General features: G+C 45.2%; 1 protein-coding gene across 1 annotated transcript in view; it reads left to right on the forward strand.

The window, feature by feature from the left end:
* Positions 1-25800, forward strand: part of ASIC2 (acid-sensing (proton-gated) ion channel 2) — a 369812-nt gene that overhangs the window by 240171 nt on the left and 103841 nt on the right. The window contains exon 2 of the mRNA XM_006890915.1: positions 7566-7716. Within this exon, the coding sequence (XP_006890977.1) occupies positions 7566-7716 (151 nt within the window). The remainder of the gene's footprint in view (positions 1-7565; positions 7717-25800) is intronic.

Below are 25800 nucleotides of genomic sequence, written 5' to 3' on the forward strand. Positions count from 1 at the left end.
CTGGTCTCTAAGAAGGACCCTGACTGTACTTCCGCCAAGACAGAGCTGTTTCTTGTTGTTTGGAGTCCTTGGGATATTCAATACCTGTTGCCAACACCCCAATTTAGAGGCATCAATTCTTTTCGTGTCATCCTTAGTAATTGTCCAACTTTAATATGCATATGAAATGATTGAAAAGACCATGGTTCACATCCAGTGTGCCTTCATCTCCATTTAAAGACAAAACCACCAAGTGGGTTCAAACCGCCAACCTTTCAGTTAGCAGTTGGGCACTTTAGCAGCTGGGCACTTGACCAGTGTGCCATAAGGGCTCCTTTTGATGGTCCTAGGTCCCATTTTTATCTCAGGTGCCACCCTCATGCCCGGAGATCTGGTTTGAAATGTGTCCTTTTCATTCTTATGAGCCAATCCAAATCAGTACAGTTCTCTGAACTCCCCGTAAACACTGCCCTCTCATCCACAGAGGAACTGTCAGCACTTTTGGGGAAGCAGAGAAGTGCCCGGGAGAAATAGAGAAGTGTCCGGGAGAAATAGAGAAATGTCCGGGAGAAATAAAGAAATGCCCCAGGAGAAATAAAGAAATGCCCCAGGAGAATGGCAGGTCTGAAACATCTGCAGGTTTGCCTTGAGATTCTAGACTTAAAGAAATTCTGTTTACTGTCTGGGGGCAATAAGGCATGAATTTGAAGCTTGTGTTACACTGCCACATCATTGTACCCAGAAATGGGAAGCAAAGCTGCATCTTGTCCCAAGTTTGTGGTCAAATTGTGCCATGTGTAAACAGCTCTCAGTCCTTTGATGCTGAGGAGAGAGGAGAGTAAGCCAGAGGCTGGGCGGGGAGGCCACATGTGCCTGCCTTTCTCGGAGTCTTTCCTCCTGCCCCGGCAAAGGGAAAGTGTCCCCAGTCCTGTGAGTCCTGATAGGATTATTTCCTCTAATGCCATCATGGAGAAGCCGATAAAGAAAGCTTGGATACAATTACACAGGTAGCTGAGAAAGCCATGCTGCAGAGAGGGAGGCAAGAGGAACTGGGCAAGGTATCAAAGAAGCTCTGGTGAGAAGCCGAGGAGGCTCCCCAGAACTAGGCCCAGCAGGCTGGGATTCCTCAAGACCAGTCAGCATGCCCCATCCTACAGGTGGTCTTGTTGTTAGGTGCCCAAATCAAATCAAGGCCCACTCATAGCAACCCTACGTAGGATACAATGAAACTCGGCCTCGTTCAGAGCCACCCTCACAGTCTCTGTTGTGCTTTGGTGTTGCAATCAATCCATCTTGCAGAGGGTCTTCCTGTCTTTCAGTGACCCTCTCCTTCTTCAAGCATGGTGTCTATAATTTCCAAGCCTTAGGTGTGGGACAGATTTGAAGTATGTTTTCAGGAAGTCCCCTCAAATCTGCCCCACACCTAAGGCTTGGAAACTATTGCATAGTCACCTCCCAGAAACTACAGAGTCACCTCCCAGAGATGGGTGAGAGGATGTGAACCCTCAGTACCTGAAGCGTATTCATTCAGTCCCTGGCCTCACAAAGCCTGCAGTCCAGCTGAGATCATATGCAACAAATAACCACATCAGTGACTCTATCGTTATACACTTTGTCATGCACTGTATACAGAATAGGGTCCTGAAACTGTAAAACAAGGAGACCTAGTTTAGATGGAGGCGGGGATGCAGGGTTGGGGAGGTGCCTCTCTGAAGAAGTGGAATTTCACTGAGAATTGAGGTCCAAGAGTAGACCAAGTGAGAGATGAGAGAGTCAGTAGACAGAGGACTTGGTACCTGGAGAGGCTGAACGGCCCTGCTGTGGGTCAAGAGCTTACATACAGAGGAGCCTGTATGCTTGAAACACAGTAGTGTGGAGAGAGTGGGAAGGAGGACCGGGGGCTGGAGGCAGCCTCTCGGAGGGTGTGGGACTTTGTTCTCAGTAGGACAGGATGCTGCAGAGAGCTTTCAGAACCCCTCCTGGTGGGCTTGACTAAGAAGGTGCTGTCCTCAGTTGTGACATGGGCTTGCCTTCAGGCATGGCTGCCGTCACCCTCCAGCTCCCTACCATCTTGCAACCTGGAGCCCCTGCATACACCTGACCATGCCTGATAGCTGTCTTTTGCCAAAAACTTTGTGAACTTGCCCCAATAACAACCCCAAGGAAAAGAGGCAGGAAAGAACAGGCTGACACTGGCAGTACCAGCAGGATTTGCTGTACGTGCAGACGGCCTGGTACTGGGCACTGATTTGTCCTGTTGTGCTTGGGGTCACCATGAGTGAGGGGTCGACATCACGGCAGTAACCAACAGTCGCCCAGCCAAGTTTCCATAGAAAATGAATGACCAGAGCCTGGGAAAGCTGCAGTCAAGGGCAGGGAGGGAAGCTCCTCGCTTACTCACCCTATGAGGACCTACCCTGCTGCCTCCTTGACTTTGATTCATGAGACTTCAGTGCTGCCTCAGTGCCTGGCACGGAATTGACACTCGGTTCATCTGTTACATTGCAAGCAGTCCCCTAGATCCTCCACCCATCTTGTTAAGTGGGGAAACTGAGGAAGGTGCTACAGAGGGAAGACAACAGGCAAGCGAGGAGTCAGTGTCCCGGCTCAGCACTTCTTCCTGGGTAGCCTTGAGTATATCACCTTTGTCCTCCCAAGTCTTCATTTCCCTCTGCCCAAGGAGGGGGACAAGGTAATCTTTAAGACCCCAGCACAACTTGGCTTCATGCTCAGAAACTCGGAGCAAATCAATACCATTAGCAATGCCCATACAGTGTTATGTGTGGCAAGACTGTAACCCTGACTGATTCTGGGAGCAGAGACCACATTCTAACCAGAGCCCAGTATTCTGACATCCAAGTACCAAGTGGAAAGAGAGTGTTAGAGAGAAGGGTGGACTGGGATTTACCCAGCACTAAACCGACAAATGATGGCAAGCGTTGAGAAGGATGGGTATCCCTGAATAGTAAATTATACTCATGGGAAACCTACACCTAGACCAGAAAGCTGTTGTACAAACAGAACAAGGGAACACTGCATGGTTTAAAATACATTTTCTCCACATCTATTCAATACATTTGCTGAGCAAATAATTTAAGAAGCTGGCTTATATGAATAAGGATTTGATATCAAGATTGGAGGAAGACCCATGAACAACCTTGATTGCAGATGACACAACATTGCTTGCTGAAATGGAATAGGACTTGAAATACTTGCTGCAGAAGATCAAAGACTACAGCCTTCAATATGGATTGAATCTTAACATCAAGAAACAAAAATTGTTACCACTGGGGCTAGGCAACATCATGACAGATGGAAAAAAGATTCAGGTTGTCAGTGATTTCATTTTACTTGGATCCATAATCAACACTCATGGTAACAGCAATCAGAAGGACCTCTTCAAAGTGTTAAGGAGCAAACATGTCAGTTCCAGGACTAAAGTGCATCTGATTTAAGTCCTGGTCTTTTCTGTTACTTCCTATGCATCTGAAAGTTGGACAATGAATAAGGATGAAGAAGAATATATGCCTTTGAGTTGTGGTGTTGGAAAAGGTGCTGAATATCCTACGGCCTGCCAAAAGAACAAAGAAAGACACCTTGGAGAAAGTGTAGCCCCTGTGCTACTTAGTGACAAGGATGGTAAAACTTCATCTCACTACTCTGGACATGTGGTCAGGACGGGTCAGTCCTTGGAAAAAGACATCATGCTGGGAGAGGCAGAGGGTCAGAGAAAGAGGAGCAGACTCTCAACAAGACGGATTGACAAGGGGACTTTACCAGTGGGCTCAGGCATAGTAAAGATGGCGCAGGATGGGACAAGGTTCTCATCTTTTGTTCATAGGGTCATTACGAGTCGTAGTCAACTATGTAAAGTCAAAATAATAACTACCACAAAGAAAAGTTCTCTTATGCTAAGTGAACAAACTCAGGCTCATAAGGACAAATACCGCATAAGACCGTTGTTGTTGTTGTTGTTGTTGTTGTTAGGTGCTGTCGAGTGGTAGATGACTCATAGCAATCCTGTGAATGAAAGATCTGAGCACTGTTCATAGAGTTTCCTGAGGCAAGCCATTTTGGAAGTGGATGCCACTCCTGCTTCCAGGCTTATTTTAATCGGGAAGCTCCAGCAAACACTGTCCACCACGGGTGAGCATTATTACATTTGGCACATCAGTGTCACATTATTACATTTGGCACATCAGTGTCACAGTATTTAGCATCACAGCAACCACGAGTTACCTCTGTACAGCAATGCACAGACCAGTGCTATATACCACCTAGAAGAAGGTTTGACAGAAAAACAGTTGGGACCAGCCTGAGGGCCACAGATTAGAATCACCCACCTTGGGCTTGGTAACATAAATTTCCGTCCACTAGGCCAACATAGCTCTCTCTCTGTCATCGTTGTTATTGCTATTAGGTACCATCAAGTCGTAGACAACTCATAGTGACCCTGTGAACAAAAGGCCTGACCATTACTGTAAAAATAAAAAGATAACTAGTAAAATGTGTATGAGAATCCAAATGAGGGAGGGTGGGAGCAGGGGGTGAGGATGGGCAGGAGGAAATCATAGGGTCGCACTATATGGTGGGTGGAGGGTGCAAAGGGCTAAGGAAATGGGAAAGTTCAGGCAGGGACCTGGAAAGACAGGGTAATGGTGGGCATAGTTAAATGGTGTTTAATTTTATAAAACAATGAGTGAGACTGCTAAGAGAACAAATAGTTTCAACCTGGAGAGTGTGAAACCAGCCTGCTCTTTGGAGGCAAGGATTCTAAAGCTCCGTCTCACATAATTTGGGCATGTTGTGAGGAAAGACTAGTCCTTGAAGAGGGACATTATGCTTGGGAGGCTTGAGAGACAGCATAGGAGAGGAAGACTCTCAATGAGATGGACTGACACAATGGCTGGGGTCATGGAGGTAGATGTGTCGGAGACAAGAAGGTTGGCTCATGATAGAGCAGAGTTCAGAGCTGTTGCACAGAGCAGGGTTCAGAGCTGTTGCACACAGGGTCGCCATGAGTTGCAGGCAACTTGACGGCACGTAACAACAACAACAATCAAACACAATGTAAATATATTTTGGAACACAATGTATACGAACTTTGTAAGGAGACCCATATAAGATAAAAATTTTTAAAAACCTAAAAAAAATTAAAAAAACACCAAGGAGAAACTCTGCTGGTGCATTAAGAGTCACCTCTGATGTATTCAACCCTTGCAAAAGATAAGCAAACTCGATAATACTCTTATCTCTTCATTACAGTGGGCCCCTGAGATGCTCTCACCAGGGGACACGTTTTTAAGCCAAGTTCTGTCGCTACACGCAGTCATGATGACAGAGCTCAGTTCCTTGAAAAATCATGTTTGCTTTCAACTTTGCATTCATTCTGGCTGTCCTCCCCTGATGTGAAGCTGAGCCAGAGAGGTCTCACTTGTTGCCACTGAGACACTCTCAATGCATTGTGACCCTAGAGGACAGATACTGTGGAACTGCTCCCGTGGGTGGGACTGCCAAGGCTGTAATCTCATGGATACAGACTGTCACTTTTTTCTCCAGTGTGGACTTGAACTGTTGAACTTCCCATTAGGAGCCAAGCATTTAACTAGTGTGCCACCAGAGCTCCTGATGCATTTTGTGAACCCTGGGCATGTCAGTTCACCTACTTCTAGGCCTTGCTATTTTTTCATCAAAGCAATGGAGCAACAACATTCCATTCACATTTGTAAGGGTTAAATGAGTCCCTTAATTAAGCATCAGTCACAATGATGAGTCCATTGCGTTCTGTTCAAGAAAGCCCGTCACTTCTCCTATTTCTATGCCCCCGAACTGAGGCTTCCATGCTGCAGAGTGGGACCCCACAGTGGAGCCCAGCTGGAATAGGGATGCCGAGGACAGTGATAGAGCCTCGGTAGCTGCAGGAATCCAATGCAGTTAGCCTGGATCTCTTCCAACCAATTTTACCAGGTCTCATTTGGCTTCAGCTTGAGGTTCCAAAGCAATTACATAATCATAACAACGCATAGCATTTGTTCAAAGCTTTGCTAGTTCTCAAAGCACTTTCATTTGCATTATCTCATTTGCTCCTCCCCACACACTTGAGCTAGCTAGAACATGCCCCCCCCCATCTTACAGATGGAGAAAATGAGGCTACAAGAGCTTATTTGCTTCATCCAAAGGCCACACTGATCAGTGTCAACATCAAAACTCAGACAAAGATCTCTGCATCCCTTGCCCCAGGGTCTTCCCACAGCATCACACAGCATCTTCCTGTGGAGCTTTGATCTAACAAAAGTGTACGGGGCTCCTATTATGTGAAAGATTATGTTCTACATGCTGGGATGCAGAAACGAATGGCAGAGTCGAGTTCCAGAGAGATACAGGACCAACTGTTCAGTGTCATGTGATAGATGCTGTACCAAAGAGCACAGGAGCAGAATACTAGCCCATTTACATGTGGGACTCGGGGAGGACTTCCTGGAAGAGGCAATAAATCAATCTAGTCTTGGAGAACAGCTCGAGGTTGTATTGGCAGAAAGAAGAACAAAAACATGTCTTGTATGAACCAGTAATGCTTATCTGAGTACTGGCAAGTTGCATCCGAATCTCTCATTCTGTCATCATTCATTTAACAAATATTTCTGGAGCACTCCCCTGTGCCTGGCACTGAGCTAGGGTTAGATATCTCAGTAAACAAGTAGACATCGTCTCTGAATGCTTGGTGCTAATCCTCAGGTGAATTTTTGTGGACTCAGGGAAGGAGTGTGAGCAAAGGCAGAAGGAGGTAGCCGTGGGCACCACAGAAGCTGCGTCTGGAAGGAATGGGAGCCCTGTGGGTTTAAGTACAGGATTGGCAAGCTCAAGTTTGCATTTTGCAAAAAGTGAACTGCATTTAGCCTGACGGCATGGGCTGAGAAAGGTTGCCTGGAATCAGGGAGTCCAGCAAGCAAACTGCAGGTGACCCAAGCAAGAAATTATAGGGTCCTAAATTATGGCGATAGTGTAAAGAAAAGGCCACATGCAAGACAGAGGCATAGGCAATATTGCCAGGCCTTGCTGGTTAAATAATGAGAGCCCAGAGCAGTTGTGAGCCTCTGGCTTGAGCCTTATGGTAAGCGACAGTGCTCTTTCTAAGCTAAGAGTGAGAGACTTGTGGGATGGGACAGAGAAGCTAAGGAAGGTTGTTCCCTTTGGGATGTGGTTAATGTTAGGGGTCTGGGGACATCTTGAGGGTATGTTGATAAGGCAGTGGGATAATGAATCTGAAGCTCAGATTGGATTGGAAGGTGAGAGTTTAAAGCTGATACTTAAAGCTTGGAAATGGGCAAGACTATCCAGGGATGGAGAGTACAAAGAAAAGGCTGGTTCCCTTGCATCAGGCTTCAAAGAGTGTCCCTGTCTTTTCTCTGATGGCAGACTTTTGTTTGGTTGGCATAAGTCATCATCAAAAGAAATCACACACACACACACGCGCACACACACACACACCAGTCTCCTGGAGGGTAAACTGTGACATGTGGGGAGTCAGCAATCTTTGTAGCCCCGTCTGAAGTCACTCATGTTTTTCTCTCTTTTCTCTCCTTCAGGTGTTTACAAAATATGGCAAGTGTTACATGTTTAACTCAGGCGAGGATGGCAAACCTCTGCTTACCACAGTCAAGGGGGGAACAGGCAACGGGCTGGAGATCATGCTGGACATTCAGCAAGATGAGTACCTGCCCATCTGGGGAGAGACAGGTGAGCTGGGTACGGGGGTGGGAGGGCAGGAGGTGGGAGTAGGTGCTGGAACAAATCCGAAAGGCTGTTTTGGCTCAGAAGGTGCTGGCTGTCCTTGTCCACTTAGGAAGGACTGCTTTCCTATCAAGAGATCGGTGACACATAGGTAAGTGGCTAAGATGCCCTGGCATGGGCTGTGGTGCCCTGGAGTGTTCAGAGAAAAAAAAAGGAAATTTCTACCCATTGGGGGAAAGTAGGATTGTGAAGAGTTGGGAAGCCAAAGGCTATGGACTCAGGTGCCGCCGCCATGCTTATGTGAGCCCCTGAGGGAACCCATGTGTGCAGGCTCTGAAGCTTATTTCATGCATTTGTCTGTTTATGTATTCTGCAAACTATTCATTAAACACGCGAATGCTCAGATTTTACACCCAAGTGAAGATACAGAGATGAAAAGACCAAGTCCTTGCTCAAAGCCTAGAACAAGAGATGGAAAATGGCACTCCATTGAGACAAGCTTCTCCCAAGACCAGCTGCCTCACCTGGATGGCAGGGCTGGAAGTGGGAAAAGCCTGGTGAACGGGGTCCTGTAGAATTCCACTGGGTGGACAAGGTCAAGTTGTGCCCAAGAGTAGAAACCATGACAACAGGAGAAGCTGGAATAAAGATCAATGCTGTGCTCTGGGCGTAAGAGAGGAGGGAGGGAAGTTCCAGTGTTGAACCTGAGGAAGGTCAGAAGAGGAGGAGTAGAGATGAGAGAGTCTAGAGAGGAAGGCCCTGAGCACTCAAGATGGGGCTGAAGAGGAGGAGGAGGAGGGTAAGGAGCCTTGGCTCCTTTTGGGCACAGGGGGCAACTCTCCCACCATGAGTCCTAGAACCCATATCTCCATTCCTGATATCCTACCCTCACCACGCCTTCCCTCTCAGGAAGGAGAGGCTGCACACCAAGCTCTTTCCTGATCCAACACTCCTCCTGTCCTCCAAGTGTTTCTCACTTGAGGACCCTGATGGGAGAGGTGATCAAGGCCGTTGGCCTCACATTATGTTCAGGAGGCTATATTATCCAATAAGCAAGGTAAAACATGGTCTTACTTGTGCTAATTTGCTAATCTGTAGGGAACCGTTTCATGTTTTTCCCCACTGGGTACACCACCCCTGTTTTGAAAAGATTCTTTTCTACAGTCATACCAAGAAACAATGTCTTTGCTATAGTAAGAAAATTGTTCACTGCAGGTTAGTAAGTAAACATAAGAAAACCCATGTTACTTCATATTTCAATCCATGTTATTGAGTAATCCAACACTGAAAGTGATTAATATTCCTGTTTAAACTGAAAAATAAAATGGTCACTGCCTGTGAGATTACAGTAATGCCTTCTGGGAGTTCACCTTAGACTTCAGGACACTCGGGACCTCTTCAGCTGCTTATTGCAGAGATGCTTTTTTATCATCACATCAACACTCCTACATTAGACGCACCTTCCACATAACTCCGAACATCACTTAGCAGAGAAGGTTTATAATTCCAAAGTGCAGCTCTGGAATCACTTGCTGAAAAGACATTCTTGTGACCAGTCTACATGCTCTGTGACCTGTAGGCAACCCCAGAAACAGGGCCTTGGTCCCAAGAGAGGCCTTTATTATTATTATTATTATTATTATTATTAATTTTAATGAAAATTTACAGAGCTTTTTATTTCCATTCATTCACTGTTGCACTTTTCTCCCTGTCCACCCCTCCCCTCCAGTTCGTTCTTCTCTTTGAAAACTAAAAGAAAAATTCTTTCATTGTTATACAATCCCTCCCCCCAAGTCCAAGAGAGGCCTTTTTTTTCTATATTTTATTAATTTTCATAAACATTTACAGAGATTTTGGGTTTCCATTCATTCATTGTTGCACTATTCTCTCTACCCTCCTCCCAGTTTGTTCTTGTCCAAATGCCATAGTGCTTGTCAAAGCCAGTTCTGATTAATCTTCTTTGTCAGTGTGTCCTTTGCCATTCCCTATCACTCCTCCCTGAGAGAGACTTCACCCTGAGTCATAAGGGAAAGGGGATGGCGTATTCTCTTAGCTACTGCCTGCTGAAAAGGGACGCTGTGGGTTTCAGGGTGAAGATCTTCTCTCACTACTCTAAAGGGCCCCTTTGGCAGTAGGAAACACATAGACTATTATGGAGATTGATTTTGGAATTTAGATGCACTCTTATTGATTGTGCTTGGCCGTACATGTTCATATCCTTGAAGATGAATCATGGGGGTGTTGCAACCTAGAAGACACAATTTTGACTAACAAGTTATAAGTACATGAGTCCAAAAATTATGGAAAAGTAAAAGAAAAGATTCTTTCATTGTTTTACAAACCCTCCCCCAGGTCCCCTCCACCATGTAGCCCTCGCTCTAGTCTCCTGTGATGACAGAAATACCTAGTTATATATCTCTTTTAAACAGTTTTCTCCCTCCTCTGTTTCAGTGCACTATACATTATTGAACCCATCTTACTCAGTCTCTCCCCAATCCCAAGGACAGTCCCATTCTACAACAGTGGCATCATGTAATATTTGTCCTTTTGTGACTGGGATATTTCACTCAGCATAATGTTCTCCAGAGTCAACCATTTTGAATAATATTGCATGAGTTCCTTGTTTTTTAATGCAGCATAGTATTCCATTGTGCGAATATACCACAGCTTCTCTAGCCATTCGTTTGTTGATGGGCACTTAGGTTGTTTCCAACTCCTTGCTATTGTGAACAAAGCTGCAATAAACATGGGTGTGCATATATCTGCTTGGATGTCAGCTATGGTCCAAGAGAGGCCTTTCTTTGCAGACACCAGAACATACTTGCTTATTGAATCACCTGTGGAACAAGAAAGGAAATAAACGCTGGAGACACAGCACCCAAGGCCTGAATAGAAGTTAATTATGTTTTCTATGGTAATTGTGTTTGTTTCTTGCAAAAAATTACCACAACAAAGCCACCTGAGACAACAGAAAATCTATTGTGTTATAGTTGTGGAGGCCAGAAGTCCAAATTCAGGGGGTCACCAGAGCCAGGATCTTCCGAAAATTCTAGGTGAGATTCTTCTAGCTTCTTCCTAGTCTCCAGCATTCTTTGGCTCATTTGAGCATCTCTGACCTCTGTCCCTGACTTCACAGGATCTCTTCTCTCTCTGGGTCTCTGTGTCCTTTCTTCTCTCTATCTAAGGATGTAAGTCATATGTTTTTGTTGTTGTTATGTGCTATGGGGTTGAACATGGCTCATGAGACCCTATGAATAGCATATCTGAACCCTTCCCTGTGCCGTCCTCATCATCTCTGACATACTTGAGCCCATCAAAGCAAACACTATGTCAATCCATCTGGTGGACGGTCTTCCTCTCTTTTACTCACACTCTACCTTTCCAAGCATGATGTTCCTCACCAAAGAATAGCCTCTCCTAATGACATGCTCGAAGTATGTTAGACAAAGCTTTCTCATCCTTGCCTCCATCGTCACATCATACTACCTTAAAACCAAAGCAAGTGGTGTAGGTCAAGTTCACTCCCGTGTGTATCAGAATAGAACTGTGCTCCATAAGATTTTCAGTGACTGACTTTTGAGAATAGCCAGGCCTTTCTTCCGTGGCACCTGTGGATGGACTTGAAACTCCAACCTTCTGTTTATCAACTACATACATTAACCATTCACACAATCCTCTTCATGCTAACTAACAACAAACATCTTTCCAAGTAAGTGAGGTTAGGCACATATCTTTATGGGAAACACAAGCCCTTAATAGTAATATTGACATTTCTAGCTTGTTACTTTGATTCAGAAGTGAAAATGCATTTAGAAAATATGCACATACATACACACACTCACATACTTGCAAGGCCAGAATCATCCATCACAAAATATCACACCACACAGTGAGATTGGCCTAGGTCACATGATAGAATGGGTTCCGACCTCAGGGTCTAATCCAGGAAATCTGCATTCTGACTCCCAAAGCCAAGACAGAGGAGTTGTTGTTGTTGTTGATTGCCTTCAAGTCGAACGCAACTCATAGCGACCCTAAGAACAAAAGGCCTGAAGCCCCTCTACAACTATCGACATTTATCAAAGTTCATAGTTTCCAGAGGCGTGTTGTTTAGGAAGTGGATGCCACTCCTGCTTCCGACAAGACAGAGTAGTATGTTATTTTTTTTTTTCAAGACAGAGTAGTATTTTAAAATCTGAGATCATCTAGACCAATCCCCTCATTCCCCTACAGAGGGAGAAATGAGAGAATGATATGTTTAAAGGTCTGGTGGCCCAGTGGCAAGAAGCTGTGCTGCAATCCCGAAGGCACACAGTTCAAATCCACATCTGCTCTATGGGAGAAGTATAGCCCATCTCCTCCTGTACAGTTAACTGCCTCTGAAAACTTGTTGGAGGGTCAGCTATTGGCTGGTTCTGACTTGACATCACACAACAACAACAACATGCTTGAAGTCACATAATGAGCTCATGGCAGAGTCAGGACCTGGCCCAAACTTCTCAACCCACAACGAGCTAAACTATGAGCTGTGCCGATTCAGGTACCTATCAGTAAGCACGTGATTAAAGACCATGATCCTGACACAGTGCAGGTAATTCCGAGAGATGAAGCATGTCCACGATGAAACCCTTGGTTTTCAGGAGCTGATTATCTCATTAGGAGGCAGGACTTGTACAGAGAACCCACAAGAGAGCTCCAGTCTCATTCCCGCTAGGAACTTGAACTATTCCACAGTAATAGACCGGCACTTTCCACATTAAAGGGTTCCCTGAAGGTTGAGTGGTTGTTGAAGGCGGCTACGTGAGGCAATGGTGAGAGCAGGAGACACATAAGAAATTGCTTGTTTCCTCTGCTGTCCAACTCTCTGCAAAGACAGAAATGGTCTATAGCTATGCTGTCCAGCAAGTTAGCCACTGGCCACCTGTGGCTACTGAGCATTTGAAATGTGACTCATGAGAATAAGAAAGTGAGGATGATTTCCTTTTTAATCTTGCTTCCTTGGCATTCTCATTTCTCAGTCCCCTGAGAAAGGAGGCCAGGGCTCTCTGTAAGAGATCTCGGTGATGAGAAAAAGGAAAGGAATCCAAATGGGACTGTTGAGGAGTGGACACAGTTGGATGACAGGGGTACTGCTGTGGGATGGAGAAAGAGGGACTGGATGGATCAAAACCCAGTTCTTCCTTTAGTAGTTCTTGGGAGTTATTGAGGGCAAATGAATTAGGCTATTTCTTCATCGATAAAAGAGAAATGAACGAAACAAATAAAGCATGTGGACTTTAGAGGAGGCTGAAGAAAGCTAGCACAAGTTTTTCTGAATAGTGGAGGCAGTGGAAGGATAATAACAGTGACCCATTATTATTGTGGGTGGGAGGAGAACAAACCATTCCAGAAGTTATTCCCAATCGCTCATGCTTGTGACAAAGATTCTAAAGTCCCTTGACTTCTGGGAGTCCCCTTCTACTCCAAGTCAATGCTATGATAAAGCCTTAACTTTCCTCATGATAGATTCATCTCTTGGAAATTTTCAGAAGTAGTAAAGGAATCCTTCTCTTGGAAATGTTCAGAAGCAGTGAAGGAATCCTTCCTGTAGGCGTAGTTTTGACTAATAGGATGGACCAGAGGTGGAGTGACTTGTAGGACCACTCTAAGGACATAAGATGTCAGTATGTATATAAGAAGGCCACCTCTGGGTGGACAAAGTCCCATGGGCTCATGCTTAGAGCAGAAGGCTGTTCTTGTTAGCTGTCATCAAGTTGGATGCTGGCTCTTGGTCAACCCATGAACAATGGAACAAAGATGCTACGTTCTTCCACGTATCAGTTAAGAATCAGAACGTTTTGAACCACAAACTTCTCATTACTGAAATTTTTTTAAAATAGATCCCAGTCTGTCTTCTAGTCTAGCAGCTCCACTAAACAGAACTCCACTGGCAGGCAAGATGTAACTGTAGCTAAGGAGCCCTGGCTGGGATTTGAAACCAGGTCCCCCACTTGTTGTTGTTGTTATGTTCCTTGGAGTCATCTGCAACTCATAGTGATACTAGGTACAACAGCCCCAAACTCTGCTCTATCCTGTGCCAATCTTTCTGTTTCCCACCCCCATTACCCAAGTCACTGAATCAATCCATCTCATCGAGAGTCTTCCTCTCTCGTTCCTCTCCAAGGACTGGTCCCTCCTTGCAACATGCCCAAAGTATGTCGGACGAGGATGAAGCTTCAGAATCTTTGCCTCCAAGGAGCAATCCTTACCTCCTGGTTTAACCCTCTCCAGAATGAACCTTTTCATTCTCTTAGCAGTCCATGGTATATTCAATACTCTTCTCCAACACCACAGTTCAAGGTCATCAATTCTCCTTCTATCCTCCCTAGTCATTGTCCAGCTTTCTGATACATAGCAAGTGATTGCAAAGACCATGGCCTGTATCAGGTGCACCTTAGTCTCCATACTGCCATTGTTGCTTTTCAGTACTTTGGAGAGGTCTCTAACAGCAGACTCTCCCATCGCAATACGTCTTTTCATTTCCTGGCTGCTGGTGCAAAAAAGTGTTGACTGTGGAGTCAAGCAAACTAAAGTTGTGAACAATCTGAATCTCTTCATCCATCCTGATGCTGCCAATTGGTCCAGTGGTGAGAATTTTTGTCTTCTTAATTTTGAGCCTCAATCCATATTGAAGGCTGCAGTCCTTGACCCTCTGCAGCAAGTGCTTCAGGTCCTCAGTTTCAGCAAGCAGGGTTGTGTCATCTGCATAACGCAGATTGTTGATAGATCTTCCACCAATCTTGATGCCACACTTCTCCTCATAGAACCCAGCCTCCAGGATAATCTGCTCTGCATACAGGTTGAAAAGGTATGGAGACAGGACACATCCCTGGCATAGACCCTTCCCAATTGTGACCATGCAGCGTTTCCTTGCTCTGTTCTGACAACTGCCTCTTGGTCCAAGTATAGGTTTCACATTAGCATGATCAAGTGTTCTGGGATTCCCATTCTTCTCAGAGTCAGCCACAGTGTGTTATGATCTACACAATCAAACGCCTTTGCATAATCAATGAAACACAGATAGATAGTCCTCTGGTATTCCCTGCTTTCAGCTAAGATCCATCTAACATTAGCTACAATGTCCCTAGTACCACAACCCCTTCTAAACCCAGACTGCACTTCTGGCAGTTCTCTGTTGATGTGCTGTTCCGGTCGTGTTTGGGGTCCCCCACCTAGAGGAGAACAACCCCACTTCCGAAGCACTGCTACAGTAGAGGCTCTCTCTATGAATATGATCAAATGTGTCATTTCCTCCAGGCTGACAGATCCAAACCAGGATGACCCCTTGGGGAACCATCTCTGTCAGGCACACAATCTGCTGGGTGACACTTGATAACAAGGTAATGTGCCAGAAAATGTGCTGCAAAGTGAGCTCCAGGTGTTTGAAATATTACCTGTTGTTGTTTCCATGAGATGGCATTAAGTCTACTCCAACTCACCTTGACCTTTACACTAGATTACTTTACAACTCCCCATTACGCTAGATTACAACTTTGTGGAGTCCGACACCATCCTCACAATTTCCCCTATCATTGCAGTCACTGTGTTAATCATCATCTTTGAGGGTCTCCTCCTTCACTGACCTTCCAAGTGTGATGTCCTTTCCCAGGGCCTGCCTGGCCTCTCTGAATAACTACCCAAAAGTATGTGAGGCAAAGTCTCAACATTCTTGCCTTCATGGAGTACCCTGGCTACACTTCTAAGACAGATGCTTTTATTCTTTTGGAAGTCTGTATTAGGTAATCTTCACCAACACCACAATCCAAGTGACTCAATTCTTCTTTGTATTTCCTTATTCATTGTTCAACTTTTACAAGCTATGAAACAATTCAAAATAGCAAGGCTTGGGTAAGACAGCTTTACTCATTAGCACATTGAAAGCATCTTGAACAGCAGATTTTTCCGATGTTGGGATGTTCTTAACTGAAGCCTCTATGGATGTTGATTATTGATCCAAGAAAAATGAAATCATTGGCAACCTCCATCTTTTCTCTACTTATTATAATGTTGCCTGTTGGAATTGTAAGGAATTTTTTTTTCCTTGCTGAGATTACTGAGATTTCAAGAATATAAAGAACCTGAGATTTTAAAAAATTATGGGAAATTCCGGTTCAATAAAATTATACATATTTCTTCTTCACAGAAATTCTTTAATACACTCCCTCATGAATCTCCAAGATAGGAACACTGCATGCTGCATTTATTTCCTAAATGTCTTTGACCATGGAAGCCTTTTTTTTCCTGGAGGAGCTCACAAAATAGACTTTGTAAAAAGCTGTCCTAAACTATAGTAGTACAGATTTCATGGCCAGAATTTCCTACAGGAAATTAAATTGAAGGCAGGTGGGAGGCTGTTAAAAATGAAACTGCTTAGATGCCTCTGAGTAACTTCAAAGATAAAGGAAATAGGCAGTGGGTTATCTGGGTTGCACAAGAGAGAACCCTGATTCAAACAAGCTTGGGCTTGAAAGGAACTGTATTGCCCCCTGAATCCAAGGCAACAGGCAACAACCAAACAGCAGGAGGGGCAAGGACGAGCCCTCAGATGCAACTGGAACAGAAGCTCACACCCCCACGGTCTCTCCACCCTCTGTCCCCACCCCTGTCTCTGCATCACTTCCATTTGCACTCACTGGAGCCAAGCTTTTGCCACATTCATGTACTCTTTTTACACATAGCTCCAAATAGATCCTTAGTTTTGTATTTTTACAACAAACCCTGCCATCAATGAGGGCAGCTCTGGTGCCGTCGTCCGCAGGGAGTAGAACGGCTCACCCAAAGGATGTGCTCTCTGCTGGGTGGACTCTACCCGTGGTTGTTCCATGGGAGAAAGATGGGCAGGATTGTCCATGTGATTTACAGCTTCAGAAACCCAGTGAAGGGCAGCTATGAGCAGATTCCGGCTCCACAGCAGTATTGGTTACCGCCAGTGAAGGAAGCTTTGGTGGCATAGTCCAGAGAGAATTAGACTGCTAACCCAAAGGCCAGTTTGTCTGGTGGTTGGAAACCACCAGCTGATTTGCAGGAGAAATAGAAGTAATCTCCTCCCATGTAATTCACAACCTCAGAAACTCAATAAAGGGTCAGCTATGAGTCAGAACCAATTTGACAGCAGAGAGACGGAGACCATCACCATCAATGAAGGAAACTCTGGTAGCACAGTCTGTAGGAAGGGGCGCTGCTCACCTGAAGGCCCTCCGATTGCTTGAATCCACATAGTTTCTGTGGGAGAAAGATGGACAATCTCTTCTTGTGGGGTTTCCAGCCTCAGAAATCCAGGGAGTGTTAGCCACAAGTTAGTTCCAACTCAATGACAGTGACTTTGGGGTAGAGTTAAGTTAAAGGTTTTTTTAAAAAAAAATAAAAACCAGGGAAGGAAATCAATTTTAGTCAGGTGCCAGTCAGCAGTGGTCCAGAAAGTGGGTCCCTAAGATAAGACCACCTATAGAAGTGGTGTAGATGGCAACTGGGGAAAGAGTTCCCAAGAGGACTGAGCTGGGCAGTTAATCCCTTGGATGGCAACAGCCATGGCTAGCCGAGGTGAGCGTGAAGGAGAGAGTGAACATTTGGGGCCGGCTAACTGGGTGACTGGAGAAGGTCAAGGACTGCAGTCTTCAACATGGTTTGAAGCTCAACATCAAGAAAACAAAGATTCTCACCACTGGGCCAATTGGCAGCATCAGGATGGATGGTGAAGAGATTGAGATAGTTAACAGTTTTAGTTTACTTGTTTCCACAGTCAACACTCTTGGCACAGTTAAAAGGCGCATTGCCATGGGAAAATCTGCTGTTAGGGACCTCTCCAAAGTACTGAAGAGCAATGGTGTCTCTCTGGAGACTAAGGTGCATCTGATACAGGCCATGGTTTTTGCAGTCACTTGCTATGCATCAGAGAGTTGGACAATGACCAAGGAGGATAGAAGGAGAATTGATGCCTTGAGCTGTGGTGCTGGAGAAGAGTATTGAGAGTACCATGGACTGCTAGGAAAACAAACAGATTCATCCTGGAAAGGGTCAAACTGGGCTGCTCCTTGGAGGCAAGGATTCTAAGGCTCCGTCTAACATAATTTGGACATGTAAGGAGAGACCAGTCTTTGGGGAAGGACATCATGCTTGGTAGGGTGGAGGGACAGTGCAGGAGGGGAAGGCCCTCTATGAGGTGGATTGATTCAGTGATGGGGGTAATCAGGATGAGTGTGTCAGAGACAGTGTGATTGGCACAGGACAGAGCAGAGTTTAGGGCTGTTGTACATAGGTCGCTATGAGTCACAAGCAACTCGATGGCACATAACAATATAACAGCAACAACTGGGTGAGATAGATCGACACAATAATAAGGGCAGTGGAGGTAGGTATGCCGGAGTCTGTGAGACTGGCTCAGGCCAGGGCAGGCTTCAGAGGTCTGGTACACAAGGTCTCTATGAATCACAGGTGGCTCGGCAGCACCTAACAATAACAACATCTAACATCTAAGGAGAAGGAGCTCTGGTAGAGCCGAGCGCATAAGGAGTTACACTGCTAACCCAAGGGTGATGTCTCTCTGTCCAGAGGTTTGAATCTACCAGCAGCTCCATGGAAGAAAGACGGGCAATCCTCCTCCTGTGGGAGTTACAGCCTCACCAACTGGCTGGAGGGTCTGCTGTGAGATGGTTCAAACTCAACAGCAACGAATTATTATTACACATAACAGAATCTCTGTTGTTCACAAAATTAAACAAATTCAAAGTTGGAAAAACCACACAGGAAAGCCCTCTCTTTTTATCCTTTTTCTCTCATTCATTCTAATGCAAAATATGCCTTTTTTGGAAGTCATATAATCTGCCATGGTTTCCCCAAAATGACTTTAATATTAAACCAGATCTTTTTGAAGGGATTCTTTGGAAAATCTATACTGGAACTGGGCAGAAATCTAATTCTCTTATCATTCTGGTCTCATCACCTATTAATGTCCCCTCACTCACTGGACTCTAATCACACCATCCCTTCTGCTGCTTCCAGAACATTCTAGAAACACTCTTTACTCTAAACTTCTACATTCTCTCTTCCTTCTGCCTGGCATCCTCTTTGCTAAAATACCTGCATGGCCAAACATCCCCCATGAGGCCACTGGTGGTTCAGTGGAAGAATTCTCACCATCCATACTGGAGATTAAGTCTCCATTGCGGTCCCTACTCCTCACTCCCAGCCTTCGTGTCAGTGGAGTCTTACATGTTGATATAATATTGACTATGTCTCAGCAGAATTTTCAGACAAAGACAAATTAGGAAGAAAGGCCGACGGCGTACTGCTGAAAATCAGCTAAGGCAGGCCTGGCTGACGGCAGTGATTCGATCCTGTTGTGAATGGGGTTACTGGGAGTCGGCGACTCCACGGAAGCTAGCAGCAGCATTGGTCTCACCGCATCAAGCCTTTGCCTAAATGTCACATTCCCTAGGAGGCCTATCCTGATAGCCCTGTTTAAAATTTCCACACCCACCTCCCCGCCACATCCATCTGCTCTTACATTTTCCCAAAATATGTGTCACCTTCCGCCGGAGTCCTGGATTATTTTGTTCCTGCTGCTCTGTAGGGAGGTGTGCTGCCGGCTCAAAGCCACAGCTCCAGCTCTCGGGGGCTTTGGGTGCACCAGCTGCTCCTCAGGAGAAAGATGGGCCATCTCCTTCCATGTAGTTCACAGCCTTGGAAACCCCCCTGGAGGAACAGCTGTAAGTCGGTTCTTACTCCACGGCAAGGAAGGAGGTTTTTCCGTTTCAGGCTTCCGGGGCATAGTATTTGTTGAAAAGGCAGGGTGTATCCAATTTGTGCTAGACTAGTGCATAATGGCAAAAGTAAAGTGAAAGAGAAATTAATGAGCAGCTACTGCATGCTCCTTGGAAGTGAAGACAGTGAGGCTCATGTACTTTAGACGTACCACCAGGAAAGATCCAGCACAGGAGAAAGACGTCAGGTTTGGGCAAGCAGAAGGTCAACGAGCAGGAAGAAAGCCCTCAATGAGATGGACTGGGGCGAGACTAGCCAACGTTTTGTTCTGTAATGCATAAAGTCACCATGAGGAGGCGCTGTCTCCAAGACAACTAATAATTAATAGCTATAATTTGCCTCGTCAATGCCTGCTAACAAGGTATCACAATCTTCATCAAAAGATAAGGAAACTGAGGTTCCGAGAGGTTCTGTAAGCATCCTGAGTGCACATACCTGCTTAAAGGTTTCAAGCCGGTTTAAAATCCACACCTGGGCCCCAAAGCGATGCTCCTTACACTAGATTTCTTTTAATGTTCACAATGTGATTTTAAAAGCATTGCCATGAAAATAGCTCAGGGGGAAAAAAAGGTACAGGTGACATCTCTGGAGAGAGAATGGTATATAATGATAGGGCTGTTGCTATTATGCTTTTTTATTTTTTTTCTTGTGGATTTTTTTTTCTTTTTCAATACCAGGCCCTCATAATGAAGGAAAGCTTTCACATAGTCCCAATATATAAAACAGATAAAAGCAGAACTTCTTTTTCTAATTGGAGATGGGAAGACAAAGCTCCTGGTTTGCTTTCTGCATTGCTCTCTTTGCCGTACCTGGGGCATCCTTAGAGAACCCTGGGGCTCCGTGAAAACCACTTGAAACCATCAGACCAGAGGCTGGAAAGAAAATCATGTTGGTTGGCTTTGTGTCTGTGTCCGGCCACAGATCAACTCTAAGCATCTTTCCTTGCCTCTTAATATGATGAATGGTATTTAGGACATTTCTACAAAGCTCCACAGCCCCAGAAAGACTGATAGAATAGAATTCTGGGTAAGTATGGACAATAACTAAGGATTACAGAAGAAAGTTGGGGCCTTTGAATTGTGTTGGAGAAGAGTGCTGAGTATCCCATGGATGCCAAAAGAACAAACAGCTGTGTCTTGGAGAAGGTGCAGCCAGAGTGCTCCTTGGAGGCAAAGATGATGAAGCTTCATCTCATATATTTGGGACATGTTGCTAGGAGAGATTATTCCTTGGAGAAGGACATCATGCTTGGGAAGATGGAGGGAAGGAGAAGGAGAGGAAGAACCTCAACCAGGTGGATTGAAACAGTGACTGCAAAATGGACTTGAGCATGTCAGAGATGCTGAGGATAGCACAGGGTAGGGCAGGGTTCAGATCAGTTCATAAGGTCCCTATGAGTCATACTCGGCTCAACTGTCCCCAACAACAGCAACATAGTACCTTAAACATACAAGAGCACTTTGTAGGTTCAAGCTACCATACTTCCTCTTAACAGCCAAGTGCTTAACCATTGTAACACCAAGGTTCCTATGACTACACTGTTGTATGCTGTCAGGTGGTTATAACTCAAGTGACATTGTACAGTACACTAGTAGTATCTTTGCAGGAGAAACACACCAGATGTTTCCTCTGCAGAGCAGTTGGTGGATTTGAACTGCTGAACTTCACCATCACACCATGAAGACTCCAAAGACAATGCTAGGTGTCACCAAATGTTCTAACAATAGCAAACAGATGGATAAATGGCACCTGACGTGGCAAAGGAGATCAGGCTCCACAGTGAGGAAGCAGATTAGAGGCAAAGCAGTTCTCACCGTGCAACCCTCAGAAAGAACCGAGGAGGGAGGCATCGGTGGCCTCTGGAGACCAGGAGAAGTGGAGCTGTCCCTAGGACAGGCTGAAAGTCTGGATCCCCTGACCTATAGTCGTTAGGTCCCAGATACCTTCCCGTGGCTCAAAGCAGCACACAGGCAGAAGAAGACAGATTTGCACTGCAGGTTTCAAACAGGCAGGCTCTGGGCATGAGACCAGGCCCAGCCAGGGGCATGGGAGAGGTGCTATACAGAAAACAAGTGACGAAGGACAATGCTGCTTACTGATGAGTGAGGCCACCAAACCGGGCTTAGCTGCAGTACCCAGCCCCAGTCAGAAGCTTGGAAACTCTCTTCCTGGAGAAACTGAGACATTTAAGAGGAAAGACCCCCAGATGATTACAGTCATAAATATCGAAACCAAACAAGCTCATTAAATCACACCAGGAAGTTTAGAAGATGAGGCAGGCTAACCAACAAAAGCCAAGACAATAAAACAGGATATACAAAGTTGCATTTTAAAAAAGAGATGGAAAACTTGATATGCGACAAGACACTGATGTAAGCAATACTTGAAGTCAATCTGACTGTCATCAGGTTGGTTCCAACTTGTGATGACCCACCGTCAGGTTTCCCAGGTTGCCAATCTTAATGGGAACAGGCTCTGTCATCTTTCTCTCATAGAGTGGCTGGTGGACTCGAACCAACGGTTAGCAGCCCAACACATAACCTGTTACACTGCCAGGGCTCCATAAATTGACTCGTGGCAGCTTCCAATCTTTATAGGAGGAGACTGTCCATCTTTCTCCCAAGGAGCAGTGGGTGGATTTGATCCAATGACCTTTTGGTTTGCAGTGCAGCAACATGTAATGCACCAATGCCAACAGAGTTCTTTAAGTAGTTATAATCATGTAAGAGTGGGACATGATACCCATATGTCATCTAACTCCATATGGAAAAGGAAAGGAAATACTGAGGGACACTTAGAATCATCCTTACCTTCCTTGACAGATAGTCAGTAGGTTTTGTTGTTGTTGTTGTTTTGTAAATGAAGAGCAATCAGGTTTCAGTGGTAGAATTCTCTCCTTCCTAAAGATCTGACCTTAGTTCCTGGCCAAAGCACCTCATGCACAACTCTTCTGTCAGTAGAGGCTTGCACATTGCTGTGATGCTACACAGAATTTAATGGAGCTTCCACACTACTTGGACTGGAAGGAAAGGCCTGGCAAGCAGCTTCCTGTAACCAGCCAGTGAAGACCTTACAGTCTAATACACAGCCGATCATGGGGAAGGTACAGGACCAGGCAGCTTTCGTTCCACCGTGGAGTCATAATCAAGAAATAATTGTCAACTGTCGTCCACAGAAACATGAAAGCAAATGTTAGAAACATTTAAAAATCAACTTAAACAGTTAAGAGACTTCTTGGCCTCGGCGAGTGGGATGGGACTTGGGGAGTGGGGAGAGGTGAAGCAGGAAACAGCTGTTTTTCGTCAGAAGCCTTGCGGTACCATTTGGCTTTTTAAATTATGTACATATATCGCTTTGATAAAAATAAAAGTTAAATTAAAATTAATTATAAATTTTCAGCATAGCTGGAAGGCCTGAGCAGCAATCAAGGGTAGCGTTTTCAGTCCCCCATCAGAAGTGGGACATAAGGAAGAGTGGATGCTGACGGTTGCTATGGTTTCTCCAACATCTCTGCTCCTGGGCGCTTGTCACGCTGCCAGGCGCTGAGGACCTCCCAAAATGAGCAGAGCCGCCTCTGATCTGAATTTTGAAAGTTTTCAGCGAGGCAGGATGCTGAGCTCTTCCTCAGACTGTGCGGGGGTGCGTGGGGGAGCAGAGGGTCTCCACAGGTGCCCCAGAAGAAAAGAAGGGGTGACATAGTCAGAAGCACCATTGGAGGAAGGCGTCCATTAAGCAGCCGGAAGTAGCCTGACTTTTCTTATTCTTGGAATGCCTGCATTAAGCTAAGTACTGTGTGGAAAATACAGATGTACTTTGTTTATTGAATGCATTTCCCTTTTTTGTATTTTAGAGATAATACTTTTTTTTAAACAAACGGACATTTTGTTGTAACAAAAAATTGAGCAAGTCCACTGGCACCAGGTGTCCAAAACCATGCACTTGTTTTATGTCTTTATGTCACGGTTTGGTAGTTCTTGCAAGGTTTAAAACTTTTTGTAAATGCTTTGAAATAGATTTAATAGATTACAGTATAGTATAAACTAACTAGATTTTAATAGGCTGCAGTATAGTATAATTGGAAGCAGGAGTGGCATCCACTTCCATAAATGGCTTGCTTCCGGAAACTCTATGAACCTGGAGGAAGGATGAAAGTCACGCACGCAGGTGTCAAGAACTTTAGTTCATAGGGTCGCTATGAATCACCTACGACTTGACGGTACTTAACAACAATATAGTATAAGGGAGCTCTGGTGGCCTGGTGGTAAGAAACTGCACTACAATCCTAAAAGCACACGGTTCGAATCCATCAGCTGTTCCATAGGAGAAGGATGGGTAGTGTTCTCCCACGTGATTTACGGCTTCGGAAAGGCTGCTGGAGGGTCAGCTATGAGTCCGTTTTAACTCGATAGCACACAACAACAATATAAAATAAACTAACTTCTGTATGCTCACTTGCTACCACTGAGTCAATTCCAACTCTTAGCCACACATTCTGTGGGGTTTTCGAGGCTGTAAATCTTGATGGGAGGAGATTACCCATCTTCCTCTTGTAGAACCACTGGTGGATTTGAAGCACAGGAGGCCTTTTGGTGAACAGTGTAACACACTGCACACTGCACCACCAGAGCTCCTAAGGTACACTCATCACCATCACTAATTACTGTCAAGTTGGAACCAGCTCTAAGTCGTACAGGAGGAAATTGCCCCTCTTTCTCCTGAGAAGCAGCTGGTGGACTCCACCTGCCTGCCTTTAGGTTATCAGTACAGCTTAATGCTAAGTGCATCACACTGTTGTTGTTGTTGTTGTGTACTATCAAGTCAGAACCAACCCAAAGCTGACCCTCCCGTAGGTTTACAGAGGCTGTAAATCACATAGGAGGAGATTGCACATCTTCCTCCCACAGAGCAGCTGGCAGATTTAAATCATGTGTGTTTGTATTGGCAGCTGGATCTATTACCACCAAGCCACTGGGCAACCCAGAAATGCATGTGGCTCACTTTGCTGTAATATTTGCTTTCTTGCAGTGAACTGTAACCAAATGGTGAGGCTCTCAAAGACATGCCTGTCCATGTGCTCTTAGTAGGATTCCCAATTCATCCAAGTAACTGTCTCAAAAGACAGCTAGGAGGTGGATGGGGAAGACCCAGCATCAGAACTCACACCCTCCCGTTCAATCAATACACCAGGCCCTCAGTGATACTGAGGTCAAGATCCAATATCAGGGAGAATATTTTAAGTGCTCCTTTCTTGTATCGTTAATTGCCATCAAGTCAGCTTCAACACGTGTCAGCTGCATCAATAACAGAAGGCAGCATTGCCCCCTCCTGCACCGTCTTCATGGTTGAGGTTTGTTATCGTGTTAGTTCGCCTCACTGAGCATTTCCCTCACCTTCACTGGACCTCCACTTTACCAAGCACGATGCACTCCTCCAGCAGCCGGTCCTTCTGGTGATATGCCCAAGGTAACCTGGTGGAAGTCTCAGTGCTCTGGGACTCCTAGGGTTTTCATTGGCTATGGGATACGCTATGGACCACCAAAAGAACAAACCAATCTGTGTTGGGAGGAGTGCAGTCAGTGCATCTTAGAGGCAAGGATGGTAAGATTTCATCTTGTTTGTTCTGTATATGTTATCAGGAGGGGCCAGTTCTTGGCAAAGGGTAGCATGCATAGAAAAGTGGAATACCAGTAGAGAAGAGGAAGACTCTCAATAAGACGGACTGACACAGTGGCTGTGATAATGGGTTTGCTTATAGCAGAGATTGTGAGGACGATGCAAGGGAAGACAGAGCTTTGTTCTGTTGTACATGTGGTTACTGACTCAGCAGCACTTAGCAACAACAATTTTCAAAAGTAGAACACCAGACATTTCTTACTAGGCATTGCTAGTCTGGAAGCTCAGCTAACATGTATCTCACATGTGTGGTCCTGCTTATATTTTAGATATTGGTGCTATAGCTACCAGCTGTATTACCCTAGCAACACCTACACCCCCACAGACACTGGCAAGCGAGTGGGGATGATAACAGTATTCATATTAATAATATTAGGGCGCTCTGGTGGCCTAGTAGCAAGAAGCTGCATTGCAATCCTGAAGGCACGTGGTTTGAATCCACCAGATGCTCCAGGAGAGAAGGATGGGCAGTCTCCTCCTGTGTGATTAACTGCCTCTGAAAACCCACCAACAGTACACCACCACATTAATAATAGTAGTACTAGTAGTACGCCCTCACTCACCCATTGCTGCCCAATTGGAATGGATTCATTGCTGACCCTTCAGTGGGTTTTTTGG

The sequence above is a fragment of the Elephantulus edwardii genome, unplaced genomic scaffold (assembly GCF_000299155.1).
Source record: "Elephantulus edwardii isolate Elephantulus edwardi_28Jun2011 unplaced genomic scaffold, EleEdw1.0 scaffold00094, whole genome shotgun sequence".
Classification (NCBI taxonomy): Eukaryota; Metazoa; Chordata; class Mammalia; order Macroscelidea; family Macroscelididae; genus Elephantulus; species Elephantulus edwardii.